This window comes from Penicillium robsamsonii (assembly GCF_028829455.1).
Source record: "Penicillium robsamsonii strain IBT 29466 chromosome Unknown utg000002l_segment0_segment0, whole genome shotgun sequence".
Taxonomy (NCBI): Eukaryota; Fungi; Ascomycota; class Eurotiomycetes; order Eurotiales; family Aspergillaceae; genus Penicillium; species Penicillium robsamsonii.
The window spans coordinates 1,166,904-1,183,901 of NW_026643220.1; the positions used below are offsets into that span (position 1 = coordinate 1,166,904).

Here is a 16,998-nt window from a genome sequence, read left to right on the forward strand (position 1 = left end):
AATCTGTACTTTTCGTAAAAGCGTGTATCTATTGGCTCAAATGTTTACCCTGAAGTGGATATATACATTGCTTCCAAGCTTTGAACATCAAGAATTTAAGTAATTATTGATCGACAATAATCGGATTTGGTAACGGCTTTGGGAAATACAGTGGAGAATAAAAGTGGGCTGTTTTGATCCTGTACAAGGTACCGTTGACATCCTTTGTCTGACACCAGGGCTGGATGCGTATCTTACATCTATCTTTTACTCTGGACATTCTCAACCCCTATCCTCTGTCGCCGTATAGAGCTGCATCACTCTCACTGATTCCAAGGAATGGCCGTAGAGAGAATGGCTGGTCGATCAGCGCCCTATGGGCAAGCGTGTTTAAGCTGCTTCAAAACAAAATGCAAGTGTATTCCTCGTTCCGATGGCAATGGATGTGAAAGGTCAGTCTGCGCTGCGCTTTGGTGGCTATTTTGTGCTTGCGAGCCCTAACCTCTGGACACTCACCGATACCTTATATAGGTGTCACCGTCTCAAGCGCCCATGCCACCCCGCTGATGCGCTACGTCGTCGCAGCGATAAAAAGCAAAACTCATCGGACGCCCGTATCGCCAAACTCGAGGGCACAATCGGCCAGCTAGTTTCTATGCTCCAGACGGACAGTGTCCAGGGCGACAGAGTGGATGTATGGTCGCAGCAGCAGCAGCAGCAATCACCGCCGCAACAACACCAACAGCAACAACAGCCACCCCCTCCCATCGTTCCATACCCAGACATGGTCGCAGAACGGACCGAACGGACCGAAGGGAGCAATGTGGGAGACTCACGCTCTGCTTTTGACGACAATACCGATACCGACGCTGTCGGTGGCTCTGCTTCTTGGTGGGGGATGGACAATGCGAACGGGCCTGGCGCCAGCGACATCCATGTTCACACCCCTCCGTCCTCGACCGTGTCGGGTGTGTTTATGTCGCCCGCTGTATCTCCATCCTCTGTACCTCCATCCTCTGGATCGATGTCTCTTGACATCTTCTGCTCGCGTATGCTACATCACTTCCCGTTTGTTCATTTGCCTGCCTGCTCCACAGCCGAGAAATTGAGGCTAGACCGGCCGTTCCTGTTTCGCGCCATTACTTGCGTGACATCGGTATCGGTTAAGGATAAGATGGCAAGCTCCCTCGAGCTGAAACGTGTGCTCTACGAGACGGCGTTTCTTCAACGGTTCCCGCAGCAGAACCAGGAACAACCACAGCAGCAAACAGTCGATCTGCTGCTAGGCCTCCTCGTCTACATTGCGTGGGGCTGGGAGCACCTGCACAGTCGTAACAGTATGTCTCGACTTATGGCGATGGCCATATCGTTGGCCGGGGAATTGCGTTTCCTGGATGAAGCCGTACCAGGAATATCGCGCACAATAAATCACCTCGAACCAAAAGGCGGTTTTGACAATGTCTATCGCAACACATCAGCAACGAGGGCAATAAAAACACCGACAACGGAGGGTGCTGGGATGACTAATACCCAGCTCTACCTCGAGCGCCAGCGAGCCATTCTAGGCTGCTTTGTGCTTGGGTCGGCCGTCTCAGCCTACTTCTCCCATGTTGATGCGCCGCGATGGATACCCCACATGGACGAGGGCCTTGCTGCCATTACCGTCAGCGGCCATAGTGTTAGCGCAGAATGTCCGTCTGAATGTCCGTCTGATGCTGCCTTGGCTATTCAGGTCCGCCTACAGCTGCTCGCCACGAAAGCCGCCCAGGTTCGGGAGCGAGCCCAACTCCCCGACCATCCCCCACAGGATACTCTTCCACCTCCAACTCTCTCGTACATCAAGGAGCTGATGGGGCAGCTACAAGAGCTGAGGGCGGTTGTCCCTCCGGCATTCCAACATAACTTTGGTAGGTGTCTGGCTCAACCCAGGTTTTCATTGAGAACAGTACTAGGTAGTGATTGCTAACTAATATATAGTGTTACTAGCCCAGACATACTACACAGAGATGTGCATTATCGATGCCATCCACATCCAGGACTCTACTCGCCCGCCGCCGCCAATATGTGGACCTACTCGCACCTCCTGCTTTTGGCAGTCAGCACTGGCGATCAAGTCGTGCACATCAACATTTTTGACCCTCTCGCCGTCTGGACTCCTTGGTATTTCTTTCATCCAGTGGGCCCAGCTGGTACGGTCTCTGGCCAAGCTGCACCAACTTAGCACGCTCCGGGAGCCTGGCTGGGATCCAGACACTGTGCGAAAGCTCGTCGACCTACCCGCCCTGCTATCATGCACAGCAGACAAGCTGGGGCTTGCTGCTGCTGCTGAATCTAGTCGGCAGCCAGCGTTAGCCGAGGGTGTATTCATGCAATTAGCCCGCGGCCTACGCATGTTCCAGTCGTCATATCACGGTAGAGGACTCCTGAACCAACAAGAAGAGGCATATAGAGCAAAAGAAGCAGCAGACAGAGCACCGATCAGAGCGAATAATATGGATAGGGGTACAGTTGCGACTACTCAAGTAGATGCAGATGCCCTGGCACGTAGCCAACAGGCAGGATACTTGATGAGTCCCACGTTATGGCTAGAGGAGTTTTTTGTTGACTATGAAGATCAGACGATATCTACTATATAGAAGATTGACATACTTGTGATGCTAATACAGGTATATACTCCTCACGAACCACTATTACACGTATACAATGAAATACATTACATTTTATGGCCTCCGCAATATCATGAGATAGTCATATGCAGTCTTGAATATAACACAATATTATCGTTAATGGACGATTGTATGCGCATAACTCATATTTCAGATTTACTATAAAATTGAGCTTTCCAACAATTAACAGATAATTACCGTTCTGAGCTAAAATTGCCTGTAAAACCTTTGAGCTGTTACGAAGCATGCAGCTAGTTAAGTAACCAAGTACTGTAATCTTCCAATTCCATTGATCATAAATATGATATGCTCCAGTTTAAGCCGGACATAGCATTATAGTCCGTCGACAGGGGCAGGATTATGGACCGGATTTCATATTCCGGTTCCAGCTTGCAGCTACTAGCCCTAAATGGCTTCACTCACAAGGACAGAAAGATTCCGGTCCCTGTCCTAAGCTCTTGATCCACTTTTACCATAATTTGATCAATTGTGCTATATAACTTATATAACTTACGACTGCACGCTAAGCTAATCGTCTTTCCTCCCATTAACAAAATTGTTGGCAGAGAGAGCAAGAGTCAGCTCCATTGCCATAACCATGACCATGACTGATTCCGACAAACCAGTTTCCACGGAAATGGTACTATCGGACGAGACTGGTGATGTTGAGAAGTATGGCTCCGATAGCGTCCCCTCCAAGGATGAGGACGCAGAAGATGAGAGCCACTTCCCTAGCGGCATAGCCTTATGGTCTATCCTAGGTCCTGTTACAATCGCTTACTTTCTCGTCTTCCTCGATATGTGTGTCGTTTCGACTGCAACACCCGCTATCACACAGCGATTCAACTCTCTGGTCGACGTTGGTTGGTATGGTGGCGCATATCAGCTCGGAAGCTCTGCCCTCCAGCCACTCACTGGCAAGATCTATACCCACTTTAACGTCAAGGTTCGCATTCTGTGGTCTCCTATGTTGAAGAGCACATTCTAAATTGGAAACAGTGGTCGTTTCTCGTGTTCTTCTTCATCTTCGAGCTTGGATCCGTCATCTGTGGAGCCGCCGTCTCGTCGCCCATGTTCATTGTTGGCAGAGCTATTGCCGGTGCTGGCTCGTCGGGAATTGGAAACGGCGCCATGACAATCATCTCTGTTATACTGCCGCGCAGAAAACAAGCCCAGTTCCTGGGCATGAACATGGGCATCGGCCAGCTCGGTATTGCCCTGGGTCCCATCCTTGGCGGTGCATTTACCCAGAATGTTACATGGCGTTGGTGTAAGTGGTCTCCTCACTGAGCTCCCTAATCGTCATTTGCTAATGCTTTTCTTGTTCTAATAGGCTTTTACATCAACCTTCCCATTGGCGGCGCTCTCGCCATTCTGCTGTTCCTATTCAAGATCCCCGAGCCAACCCCCAAGCTCCCCCCCAGACAAGTCCTCAAAACAGCCGTCAAGTCTCTGGATCTTCCAGGCTTCATGCTCATCAGCCCCGCTGCCGTAATGTTCTTGCTTGCTTTGCAATACGGTGGTACCGTACACCCGTGGGGTAGCTCCGTTGTTATCGGCCTTTTGGTTGGTGCCGGTGTCACCTTCATCCTCTTCCTTTTCTGGGAATACCGCCAAGGAGACGGTGCGATGTTACCGTTTGCCATGATTAAAAAGCGCATTGTGTGGTCTGCTGCGGGTAACTTGTTCTTCCTTCTCGGTGCCATTTTGGTGGCCGAGTACTACCTCGCTATTTACTTCCAAACTGTGCTCCACAACAGTCCTATCATGAGTGGTGTGCATATGCTGCCAGCGACTCTATGCTTGGTCTTTTTCACTATGCTATCGGGAATGATGAGTTCGTTACCACCCTGTCTATTTTGCAAACCGTCAAACTAACGTTTCGCAGCCGAGATCTTGGGATATTACCTACCCTGGAACCTGGGAGGAAGCTCCATGACCGCCATTGGCTATGGTCTGATGTCTCTCATTAAGCCCACGACTGCGTCCTCAAAATGGCTTGGATACCAGGTCCTATATGGTGTTGGTAGTGGTGCAATGACCTCGGCGGTGAGCTTACTTCTCAATATCCTATCTCCTCTACCTTCGTGATTGGACTTTGCTAACTTTGGTTTTATCTGAAGCCCTACATTGCCATCCAAAATCTTGTCCCCCCTCCACAAATCCCCGTTGCCACGGCTATCATCATCTTCTGTCAAAACATGGGCGGTGCCGTCTTCCTCATTGTTGCCAATTCCATCTTCACCAATGGCCTACGCGCAGAGCTCCAGAAGCACATCACTGAGATTGGCGTCAACCCAGACGTCCTCATCAGTACCGGACTCAATTCAATCCGAAACCTTGTTTCGGGCGATAAGCTCGCGCTTGCGCTCGAGTGCTATACCAAGGCAATAAACCATGTCATGTATCTCGGTATCGGAGTCAGCATAGCCACATTTGCCTTTGGATGGGGCTTGGGCTGGGTTGATATCCGGAAGGTGAAGAAACTGCAGGCCATTCAGGAAGATGCTCTGACCGCATCGAAGACCGAAGATGTAGACTCCACCGAGACGCCAATCACGGCCTAAGATGGAATATGGAACATGGATGAAGGTTTCATTAATTGTGTGGGCAGGTCATATAGCTCTTTTGCATTGGCTAGTTAGTGGATGATTCGGTATTTTTCTTTTGTTGTTTTGATTGCTTAGTTTAGCCTTGATATCGTGAGGATGGCTAGATCTCTAGATTATGCTTTTGGTAGACGTTGGTGGTAGAATGTTACCTAGAGGAGTGCTATTGTTGTGCATGTGGTGACAAAAATCGCCAACAAGGTCGCGAGTTTCAGCACCATTTTCTTAGGAGTTTTTAATTTTAATATATTCAAAGACAGATACAAAAATCATACAAGGTCCTTTGTTAGAATTCTTTCCATTGACCTTTCAATCCTCAAAGTCTGGATAATTACATTTTATTCTGGGCAGCAGAACGGTGGCGAAGTTTCGGGTGCCTTTCTCTAATTAAGTAACCTTCAATAATTACGAGAGAGACATGCTACAAAGAAGAATGTAAAGAATATATAGTCCACAGTTATAAGTTAAATTAGGTTGTCAAATAGATTTAGTGAGAGATTACAAGTTGAACATCGGACTGTGGCGGATTCAACTAGATCATGAGAGTGCGCAGATCAAAAACTAAAATATGGGTAGATAGCTAGGTCTATAACCGCTAGCCTGAACTAGGCTGAGCAGGCTGGCCGCCAAACATACATAAATCTCTAGTTTTTATAGTGACACAACAATCTTCTTTGCCGAAACACCCTGCATGTGAGCCCCAAAGGCCACCTGGATCTTTTCCAGTCCCTTGCCCACCACAATCGCCTCGGGGGATGGCACAAACTGCCCATTGGCGAGTGCCTCCGGGAGGTAGTTCTTGTATACTTCGCCTGTAACAGAGTCGGGGCCGGCCGCGTCCGGGCCGAGCAGGATGAACTTGACCGCGACACTCGGGTCAAGGCTGCTACCACCGGGCTGGCCGCCAGCGAGAGCAATGACTTTCTTGGTAGAGGGGCCTTCGTGCTTCACCAAGACGGCAGCCAGCAGGTCGATGGAGCCATCGCCAATGGAGTAACCGCCGGCAAGGGGGAGTCCCTTGACAACAGCACTGATGTCGTCGACCACAGTCTCACTCTTGTAGTCAAACACGTGGGTTGCACCGAGCTTCTTGACATAGTCGAAGTTCTTAGGCGAAGCTGTCGTCACAACCTCGTAGCCGGCGGACACGGCCAGCTGGATTGCAGTGCTGCCAACAGCGGATGAGCCACCGGTGATAATGACAGCGCCCTTCTCACTGCTGGATTGGAGGGCGGGCACGGTGGGCAAGTCAAGGCCCAGGTATTCCGTGTCAAACAGGCCATGAGAGGCGGTGAAGATGGCCAGGGGGATCACGCTGGCCTGCTCAAAGGTGATGCTATCTGGCAGCGGTGCGGCCAGCCAGTCACGGACGACGGTGTACAGCTGGAAACCACCCTCGAGGGGGGAGTTGAGGGAAATAGCTGCAGCTGCAGCCACAACGCGGTCACCGACACTAAAGCGCTCTACGCCCTCGCCCACCTCCACAACGGTGCCGGCCACATCCTCGCCCAGAATGAAAGGATAGCTGATATGGCCCAGCAAGCCTTCGCCGAGCAGCTGCTTGGCCCAATCGACCTGATTGATGCCTACTGCACTATTCTTCACGACGATCTGATGAGGCCCAGGTGCTGTGTATGGCGCCGGACCGATCTCAAGAGGCGTGACTTTGGAACCGGAGAGCCATGCGGCCTTGTTCTCTGGAGTCTGGGTCATTGTTGAAGTTTGTATAGATGGTGACTGCGTGGAGTATGAGCAAAAGGGATAGCAATTGGGGTTTATTATAAAACGAACAAGGAAGTCGTGTAGCTTGACTTTGACCAATTTAGAATTGCAGATGCTGGCGATACATGTTCCTTTTCCCACATAGCATTGGTTATATGTATATGCGGGAATTATTAAACGCCTTGGCGCCGGAGCACCATGCGTTGCAGACGGAGTTAGGATAGTCAATCATTTAGGACTCCTTGATGGCACAACGGTGAAATCACGGAATTAATGGCTTTAGTTCCAGATAACACCGTGAAAAATATTGACAACAATCGGCGCAGGGATATGAATACCGGTTGATTCCCTCGTTGAGTCTATTCAGACGAGGATCGGACCGGATTCTGAGAATCCGGTCGTGTTTTCCCCTCTAAGGGAGCTATCTAGGTAAAATGTCAGCTTACTTGTGGAGATTTGGAAATTTTAAGCTAATCTTTTTTTTTATCTATTTCGGTCGATGTTTTGTTCAACACAGGTTGACCACAGTCACGTCTTCAGACCCGGGCGATTGTCACCCGAGGCATACAGTCTTACGAAGAAATCTAACGTTCAAGTTCGATGCCTTCAGTATAATCTGCAGTTCGTAAAGACATGATTAAGAGATAGGAATCGACCCAATGAGATGGCAAAGCGAACAGTTGCAAGCGGTTACGGCTGCGGATGTGACCCGAGAGGTGTTTGGTGGCTGCTGATTTTCTTCTAACTTTTGAAGCAAAACAGATTGCGTTCCGTGCGCTTTGACATAACCTGGCCAGAACATCGGTTTGTACTCGCGCTTTCCTCGGAGATGACAGAAACAGACTATTCTTTTCAGCCACACTAGCATTGATACGATTGTTGAGGTCGGAACTAGCCGCAGCCGGCATAAAGGAATGTTACATCTCGACCTTGTGGACTCAGAAAGGACGTCTCGGAGAATTTGAGACGAAATGGTGTGATGCAGCCAAGTGCCAAGAACGCTTCGCATTTCGAAGGATGCGACTACTATACAGTGCAGGTAAAACTACTATACAGTGCAGGTAAAGGCTTCCTAGCTTCGTCGTTGGGTTGAGACAGATTCTCAGAACTGGCGATGGAGCGCATACACTGGCTGGCTTGCGAGTGAGTTACTCGCTCTGTCTTCCAATTCATTGGGGTATGCACTTACCGCGACTTACCCATGTGGCGAAACCACTTGAGTTTGACAAGTTCAGCTGAGGATCTGGTGCAGCTTCTGTATTTACGATCGCTTGTTCTGTACCTAGATAGCTTTTGGCCCCCGAAAGAGCAGTAATTATTCTGCAACCCCTGTCGAAAGTTGCATGCCATTGCCTTTGCAATTGATTGGATATGAAATACCTTGCAGATATAAGCACTAATAAGTGCTGCAGCAATGCATAGTAGGTAGAAAAGGCAACAAATACCCCAAACAATCTCGTTTATCTAACCAATTCTGCACAGAAAAGCAAAGGAAACGTCGGATTTCTCTTTGACAATCAGATTTAGATCCAGATCCTAATCCAGATCCAGATCCAGATTCAGGCTATTGGTGCTGCGGTAATTGGCAGCCGACGGTTAAAAAGCTTATATATGCCGATCACACCCACTTCGTATCTGTTTTGAATCGATCTGTCATGAATTCGAGAGGCTTCCGGCAACAAGCCGGGTTTGCGTGCGAAACCTGTCGGAAACGAAAAGCGAGATGTAACCGCGTCCGCCCACAATGCGGTCTTTGTGCAGAATTGGGAGTCGCATGTGTGGTAATTGACCAAAGACCACAGAGGGGTCCCAAAAAGGGTCAGCTCGATGAAATGCGAGTACGAATTGGTGAGTTGCCTGTATTTCCCTCTTTCCCGGTTTAGCTCATAGTAAACACCGGCAGACTGATATCATAAGATACTAATACAAGTTGGTTTTAGCGGAACTCGAATGGCAATTGGGCAAGCAATTGGGGGGCAACGACCCCAGTGTTGTGTCGAAGGCTGCATCAATGGCAGAAGGTCATAGGAGTGGTAGTACTACTGGTAGTACCACTCCAAGCATCCCTGTTCCGCTCGACGATCACATTAACTCCCACTCATTGAACGAATCAACGCTTCAAACCATAACACCTGCGAGGTCGGCAGCATCATCAATCATTTTTCCTATCTCCAAGTCGAACGATGCACCAATGACTGTAGACGCAACTTCAATTGCAACAATGCCCACATTTCTGGTTGCGGAACAAAATACCGACCTTTCTGCTTTAATGGACTGGCAAGGTATTGAATTAGATGGCGGGATGCTGGCAGACATGGGAAATATGTTACAGTTCGATCTCGAGCCCGCCAGTGCTGACCGGGTCCTCGGCGGCTTCAAAATGACGAATCTCGTCTTAGCTGACTTGTCCGTAAATCCTTACATCCCTTTTACTTTTCCTTTAAACATATCTCCCGTGTACTCGCATGTCATTGGGGCTTCGTGTTATCGCGTGACAAGAATGAAGAATGAGTTCTGGCTGACCTTTTTCGGTTATCTTCAGAAATCAACTATATTTTGACCGTCTCCATGACGTCCTACCCATGATACATCGCCGACGGTACTTTAGCTGGGCAGGTCAGGAGAAGCCATCTCTTGCTCGAAGCTGTCTCCGGTCCGCCATGCATACTGTGGCAGCAGCAATGTCGACACAATATCACAGCCTTGGTGGCGCCCTTTACCAAGAGACGTGCCAATTACTAGAATTCCAGTGCATGCGAACGTTAGCTACAAGTGGTAGTTCTGACATGTCGTGGCTTACATCAACCAACAACCCCTGTCCTACACCCTGTAGTGTCAATGACAAGATTCCCATCGAGATTATTCAAGCCTGGCTTCTCCTGGCACACTATGACCTTTTACGCGTTGATGAGCACCAAGCCATGGTTACGGCGGGACGTGCATTCCGACTCGTGCAGCTAGCACGCCTCTACGATGTCGATGAGGGCAGCAACGTTGAAGATATGTCCAATAATCCCGCTGGCCCTGACGATGACCAGACCGAGGAAAATCTTGCATATGCGGTAGCTGAAGAGAAGAGACGAACTTTCTGGCTCGCCTTTAGCTTTGATCGCTTTCTCTGCTCACGCAACGAGTGGCCCTTGACACTGCAGGAGGACGCAGTCCGCACGCGTCTCCCCTCCTCGGAGGCAAGCTTTCAGAATAACGAGCCCACCCAGGTGTGCTTCCTATCCGAAGCGCTGGCCATGAGTGGCAGCACCAATTTTCATGCGTCCACACTGATTCCTCTTTCTCCATTTGCAGAATGTGTTGTGCTGGCGGCACTGCATGGTCGGTGCATGACACATCGACGAATGTCGATGCTAAGCACAGGGACAGCAGCACAAGAATTTTGGGCGAGGCACGACCAATTAACATTGGCTGTAGAGAAACGTGCTCAGATTCTCGCGCAAAGCCCATCTCTTAAGACAATTAATCGCAACCCCATGGTGCTCTTCACTCACATGCTGGCCCAGAAGTCGGTCATCTATCTTAGCAGCACTCTCGAAACTGCGCTCTTGCAGCACCAGCAACAACAAGCTGATGACCGCCAGCTTTTCGCTAGCTCATACAAGTGGCGAGCTGAGCGGGCAGCGATCGAAATAATGCGCCTTGCCGAGTCAGCTAGGTCACTGGGTTGCTTCAGCGTGCACCCGTTTATAGCCGACCCGCTTGCTTCTGCTACTGAGTTCTTTATCCGACGTGCACAGTCTACCAATATTGCCAGGGGCTCGGGAAATTCAAGGAGCAGCAGTATGAGCGGCAATGACGGAGAGGTGGAGAGCTTGCTTTTCGTGCTTCGACATTTAGGCTGCGTGAACAACCTAGCACAAGACCATCTCAGCACGCTCGAGGCTGAATATAGTACATGGTGTACCGGCGACAGGAGTATCAACACAATGAGCATGATATGACTTGGCCTCTGAATGGTTCCTGGTTCCAACTTTTAGTGCCAGGGTCAGGATCCGGACTGTGACGAGCTTTTTTACCTTTAATATAGTGATGTCTTTTGTGATACATTGTCTTTATCTCTGATGTTTGATTTCTCAATTTCAAGTCATGCATAACTAGATATAGAATGAACTGGGAGATCGTTATGCTTAGCCTGGGTTATCAGTCCTCTTTGTATAAGTAGAACCATCCATACCACCTTCCATGGGGATACCAAAAGTATATAATTGCTAGGAGTTACTCTATTTAGATATTTTTATAACACCTACTTATTTACCATGTAGATGAAGAAACTCGAACTGATCCCGCAATAGACTGCTCGGCCATAATCAAGCTGACATCTTTCACAGGGTTAGACTCGCATTGGCCTGTGGATGGAGTAGCAAGATTTTGCCTACATCCTAGATTTCATACCTTTTAAACTGAAATTTGCTATTTTCTTCATGAAATTATGTGTAAACATATATAGACTACATATTCTTATAGAGCGTCTATGTAGACGAACTAACTTTTAATTTTACCACAAAATTTATTATTATTAGTATCTAGCTTCTAGGGAGTACCTTTACCATTTGTTTCCTACAATAAATGTTCAAATTAGAATTTGTAATTTTCTTTTGGAGTGAAACTAGGGGTCTAAAGTGGTCAACTATGGCCATTTTGGCCGCGGACACGGGGAGTGTAGACAAACTCTTGCTACCCCATGCTCGTGGGATTTACCGGACTGTATATTTCCCGCGGACATTCTGCGCGAGAAACATTCCATTGAATGTCCGCATTTCTCGATTTCGCCTGAGCTGCCAAGAAGTTCATCACCGGACCATTATACCAGGCTACAATATCGACGCTTGAATATATAAGTAGAGCGCCGATATTCGACAACTCATGCACACACCTTTATTCACACCATTTCCCAGTCTACCCAATATACAATCTTCATAGCCAGCCATGCCCGCTACTCGACTACCTGTTAACCTCGCTGGTCCCCCTTTGACCGATCGTGAGGCCATCGCTGATGCCTGCTACCGCACCACGGCCTCTATTGACCACGCCGACGAAGAGCTCTTCTGGTCAGCCGTGACTGACGACATATATGCCGAAGTTGCTGGTACAACTGTTACCAACGCACAAGATTTGAAGACCAAAGTTTGGGACAATATCATCAAGGTCGACACTATCCACTACCTCAGCAACATGCGCATCAGCATTGACACACCAACAACGGCTCGAGTGACTTTCACGTCTCTTGCCCAGCACTGTCGGCGCGGAAAAGGGTTTGAGCCAGGCCCTAACAAGTTCACCACTGGTGCCATCTTCAACTGCGACGCCGTCAAAGTGGGTGATCTCTGGAGGTTCAAGACATGGAAGGCGAACCATGTCTGGGGTGATGGTGACCCATCTGTCATGGCGGTTTAGAGGGACTATTAGACTTCTGGGAGGTACGGAGAACTGCAAAAGTGAACATTGCAACATCGGCTGTTCTATGATATTCTCTGTCTTTTATATGAACCGTCTACTCTACATATTCTATATAAGAGTTTTCTCCAACCTTTTTGCGAAAGGAACACGACAAACTATATAGCCAGTTGGTTAACTCATAAAATCGAGTTAACCTACTCATTTGAATACTGTAGTTAAAAACAAGTTTCTGGCAAGTTTAATTGAAGTAAAGTATGAGTGTACGGTGAAAGATACTTAACTAGATGGATCCTGCAGCGCCACCCTTCTCAGGGTCGTGGAGATATGGAGCTGTGTGGAAATATCAAATGGGAATAGTGTCCACTGACTTAGACAGTTAATTATCCAGCAATGCGCAGTTATGACCTTGTCACGGCCCCGTTCCCAATACCTAGGTCACGTATCTTCTCATTCAGCATTTCCCCATTTTCCAGATTCATAGGACGATATGCACGTCGGCTAGGGCTCATCAGGTACGTTACACTCCGGCGGTGTTTCAATGATGCGCTTTCGCCAATAGCGTTACAGACCTAGCAACTCGTAGACTAGCTCCACAGCCACGGCTCACTTGTGCCTTGCATAATTCATGATCCCATCCAAGTGGCTTTTGCATGTTGAATCATCCGGAGTTATGTTTTAATGCCGGGATGACCTGAGCAGAATCAGCAGGATGGCAGCCCTACTATCAAACTTACATTCAATTTCTCCGGAGATTGGTGCCGGGGTGGCCATTAACTAATATAAGGGTCATATCAAGCTTTTATGCTGCTCGATCTTGGTTGCATCCTTATCTGCACAGAGCTCTGTACCTCTACCTCTATCCCTCCTCGTCCTCGTCCAATTATGTTGATACATCTCTTGGCCTTGGCTAGTGTGGCTCCTAGCATGGTAGCCTATGGCCACTTCGTTAGACATGATGCTTATACGCTCGAAGAGCTGTATGGACCATGGGTTTCGCCCGCCACCGAAATCGCTTCTTCAACAGATGCCAATTTTTCCACCGTAGTTGGGCCACGGTGGTCGGCTTGGGAAGCTCCCCAATGGTCTGGGGCAATCAAGCCTGCGACAGAAAAAGATCTCCAGAAAGTGGTGAGTATTGCTTCCTTGTGTTTCATGGCTGGCTGGTGTATCAGAAAAGCTTATGGAAACAACAGGTCCAAATCTCAGTGGCAAACAATATCCCATTCATTGCAACAAATGGCGGTCATGGCCCCAAATTCGGCCAAGGCCAGTTCACCGGCATCAATGTGAACCTCGCCAGCTTTAATACTGTCACTATCGATACCACCAACAATTTGGTCACCCTTGGAGCTGGCGTCAAGCTGTGGGATATCGAAAAGGGATTGTACGATGTTGGAAAAGAAATCCGTACGTGCTGTCTATTTTATGATATTCGCCAAAGCCCAATGTGCGAGAAAATAACAGAGTGACTGACCTGCGATTGTCTAGAAACCGGCAATGCCGCCTGCCCAGGTGCTATCGGCGTGACCCTCGGTGCCGGCATTGGCATGATGACGGGCATGCACGGGCTATTGATCGACACGCTTAAATCTGTCCGTGTGGTAACCTCAAAGGGTCAGCTGGTGAAGGCTTCGGCGACAGAAAACAAGGACCTCTTCTGGGCAATTCGCGGAGCCGGCATCAACTTTGGCATCGTCACAGAAGCAACCTACGGAATCCATGACCAAACCAACAATGGTAACGTGACGGAAGCTACATTTGTTTACGCGGCGCCATCTAATCGTTCGCTCTGGGAGACCATGAAGACGTTTGATGGCAACCAGCCGGCCAAGCTGTCGTTCCAAGCCGTCGTCAGGTTTGACCGGACTTCCAACTCGGCGAATATAATTCTGCAGCTCTGGTACTTTGGCCCTGTAGAGGAAGCGCAGCCATACATTGACCGGTTTGCCGCCGTGGGCCCGGTCGTCAAATCCGTGGCATATCTATCCCAACCCGACGTGTACTACCAGTCTCAGACGGCTGGAGTGTGCGACAGGGGGAAAATCGTCAGTGCGCACACATTAGGCTTCAACCACACTGATGTCGCAAGCTACGAGACTCACTTTGCGGATCTAATGGCCTTTTACAAGGCAAATCCTGCCTTCGAGGGAGAATCCATATTTCAGTATTACAGCAACAAGGTTACTCTCCAGACACCGGCGTCTGAAACTGCCTTCCCCTGGCGTGATGTCCAAGTGTGGTGGTAAGTGTTTCTGACTCCGCAGAGTTTCGCAGAGTTTCTTTGCTGTGTATTTTATCTTGTACTAATTCCACTAACCATTCTCTCTCTCTACAGGTTCACGCAAGAAGAATACACTGACGCCTCGATCAGGCCTCAGGTTGATCAGTTTATGAGTGGACAACGCACGAACATGCAGACTACCAGCGGTTTCTCTACGCCTCATGTCTATTTGAACTACGCCTATGGAGACGAAGGCGCGGCCGCGTGGTATTCTGCAGCCAACTTGCCCAAGCTTCGAAAACTCAAATCTATCTGGGATCCCGCTCGTGTATTTGGAAATGGGGCGTCTCTTTACTAAAGAGACATTCATACACCGTACAAGTTATATCGTTGCTATGACAAAAGTATTTTAACTCTTTGGATTAATACTTTGTCTGGAAATGGAACTATCTGTCATTGACATCGTTTTGGCAAAAAGTAAAACGTGAACGGTAGTTATATCATTGCTGGTTTACTTTGTAGTTTACAAATAAATTAGGGTCCCAAGTCTTTTCACAGCGCTGATTTCAGATACACGCTCTAGTCTTACATGAGTTGTCTCTGTACTTGAATGTTGTGATATTAGATCTATATTCTCGCCCAGAACAGAATGCACATTAAGCAGCCGCAGCTTTGATCTCTGTTACCATCTTCTCAACATCATAGTCCCATATAATTCGGGAGGCTCGCTCAAGCTTCAATTTACTCCTCTCAGCATCCCGCCCTGTCGGACCATATCGCCACTGGTACATTTGGCCCATCTCACGCGAGCTGCGCACAACCCACTTTCCACGCTCCATTCTTGCTTGGCTATAAGCCTGCAGTGCGTGTACAATGGCTTCTCTCTGGTCATTACCGCCACTACTTCTGGGCTGCACCGTAGCCAAAGCCTCGCAAAGCACAAGGGCGTCTTCGACACCGATGCAGGCACCGACACCCTGGAACGGACTGCTGGCATGAGCAGCGTCACCGGCAAGACAGACGCGGCTGCGAGCATACGTTGGCGCCGGGTTTTTGTCCATGTCAAAGATCCCCCATTTGACCATGTTTTCTGGGAAGCACTTCGCAATGTCAACAAAGTGCGGGCCCCAGCCAACCACGAGACGCTCGAGCTCGTCGCGTGTGGCCGGAGCCGTCATTTTCTCGGGGTCGGGGAACTCTGAGGACTCGTGGGCAAAGAAGGCGACATTCAGGAGCGTTGCGTTCATTACCTGTTGCAGATGTTAGCTGGCATGACTTTATATGGCTGGAAATCAATTCGTTATACTGACGGGGTAGGACATCATGTTGGCGTTGGGACCACAGTGCATACAGCCACTCATTGCCTTGGCCTTACCGAGGGCAGCGATGCCGGCGTCGATGGGCAGCATCGTTCGGTAGGCAACCGTATGGGTGTAGCTGGGATGGGTGGCCGGGTGATTGGCACCGAGAAGCACTTCTCGGGTAGTCGAGTGGATGCCGTCGCATCCAAGCACAGCGTGTGCCTCCGCCGTGCTGCCGTCAGCAAAACGGAGGACGACTGTAACATTCGCGTCGTCATCGTCGTAGCTCACAAGTTGCTTCCCGAACTTGGCCACGCCATCAGGTAGCAGGGCGGCCATGCCTAGCAGGAAGTGGGAGCGCACACAGCCCCAGAATGCGAGCTTGTTGCCCGGCATTTGGAAGAGCAGTGATGTCGATTCATCCTCGGCCTCCTGCTTTGTCTGCGGGTGATAGGCATCCCAGTAGCTCGTGCTTGCGTTGTCGGGGTCCGATTTCTGGCTGATGCGGCTCAGCACGTCGTGTATGCCAGGGTCTAGGCGCCGCATACACTCTTGGGCTACGCCAGTGAAAGAGAACCCAGCGCCGATCTCGTGCCAGTTGGAGGCGCGCTCGTAAATGGTCACTTTGATGCCTCGGTTTATCAGGCCAAGAGCTGTCATGACACCGATGATGCCACCACCTACAATGGCTACCTCAAGAGAGGACGTAGTGCTGTTGTTGCTTGCCATGATGTTGGTCACGCCAATTGGATATGATAAAATATAATTTATGTGACCAATTCTAGAAAAGAATAGCACCTTGATACATGTGTAGATGTAAATATGGTGGCTAGCGTATAGTTACGTATTTTCGTGCACAGTCCTGCCTATTGCACCATTAGCCTTTTCGAAACATGGCACCCAAAAATACTGTATGTCAATAATAAAAACGACAATGAAGATTGTACAGCTTATTGCTGACTGTGTCTGGAGGACCATTGCATCCAAGGCGGAGTTTCTATTCTCCTACAGGGCTTACTCGTGGATCTACAAAGTGCCTAGCCCTGTACTATTTCTAATACAACCCTAATAGATTGTTTCAGAACTACAAT

General features: G+C 49.1%; 7 protein-coding genes across 7 annotated transcripts; 5 read left to right on the plus strand and 2 right to left on the minus strand.

Moving 5' to 3' along the window:
- Positions 1–318: 318 nt before the first annotated feature.
- On the plus strand, positions 319–2,615 carry N7447_003702 (uncharacterized protein; the record flags this gene model as incomplete). Its single annotated transcript, XM_057227977.1, has 3 exons — positions 319–431; positions 511–1,886; positions 1,957–2,615. 3 exons carry the CDS (start codon positions 319–321, stop codon positions 2,613–2,615), a joined length of 2,148 nt encoding a protein of 715 aa, XP_057087318.1.
- A 628-nt stretch (positions 2,616–3,243) lies between these two features.
- On the plus strand, positions 3,244–5,212 carry N7447_003703 (MDR family MFS transporter; the record flags this gene model as incomplete). The annotated part of the gene is made up of 5 exons (XM_057227978.1): positions 3,244–3,591; positions 3,645–3,915; positions 3,979–4,482; positions 4,534–4,694; positions 4,769–5,212. The coding sequence occupies 5 exons, from the start codon at positions 3,244–3,246 to the stop codon at positions 5,210–5,212; spliced, it is 1,728 nt and encodes a 575-aa protein (XP_057087319.1).
- A 693-nt stretch (positions 5,213–5,905) lies between these two features.
- N7447_003704 (zinc-binding alcohol dehydrogenase family protein) lies at positions 5,906–6,967 on the minus strand (the record flags this gene model as incomplete). Its single annotated transcript, XM_057227979.1, has 1 exon — positions 5,906–6,967. The coding sequence occupies one exon, from the start codon at positions 6,965–6,967 to the stop codon at positions 5,906–5,908; it is 1,062 nt and encodes a 353-aa protein (XP_057087320.1).
- A 2,230-nt stretch (positions 6,968–9,197) lies between these two features.
- On the plus strand, positions 9,198–10,929 carry N7447_003705 (fungal specific transcription factor domain-containing protein; the record flags this gene model as incomplete). The annotated part of the gene is made up of 2 exons (XM_057227980.1): positions 9,198–9,382; positions 9,519–10,929. 2 exons carry the CDS (start codon positions 9,198–9,200, stop codon positions 10,927–10,929), a joined length of 1,596 nt encoding a protein of 531 aa, XP_057087321.1.
- A 985-nt stretch (positions 10,930–11,914) lies between these two features.
- N7447_003706 (uncharacterized protein) lies at positions 11,915–12,382 on the plus strand (the record flags this gene model as incomplete). Its single annotated transcript, XM_057227981.1, has 1 exon — positions 11,915–12,382. The coding sequence occupies one exon, from the start codon at positions 11,915–11,917 to the stop codon at positions 12,380–12,382; it is 468 nt and encodes a 155-aa protein (XP_057087322.1).
- An 885-nt stretch (positions 12,383–13,267) lies between these two features.
- N7447_003707 (FAD-binding oxidoreductase) lies at positions 13,268–14,964 on the plus strand (the record flags this gene model as incomplete). The annotated part of the gene is made up of 4 exons (XM_057227982.1): positions 13,268–13,513; positions 13,579–13,792; positions 13,874–14,627; positions 14,721–14,964. 4 exons carry the CDS (start codon positions 13,268–13,270, stop codon positions 14,962–14,964), a joined length of 1,458 nt encoding a protein of 485 aa, XP_057087323.1.
- A 298-nt stretch (positions 14,965–15,262) lies between these two features.
- N7447_003708 (FAD-dependent oxidoreductase) lies at positions 15,263–16,636 on the minus strand (the record flags this gene model as incomplete). Its single annotated transcript, XM_057227983.1, has 2 exons — positions 15,263–15,856; positions 15,917–16,636. 2 exons carry the CDS (start codon positions 16,634–16,636, stop codon positions 15,263–15,265), a joined length of 1,314 nt encoding a protein of 437 aa, XP_057087324.1.
- Positions 16,637–16,998: the final 362 nt, after the last annotated feature.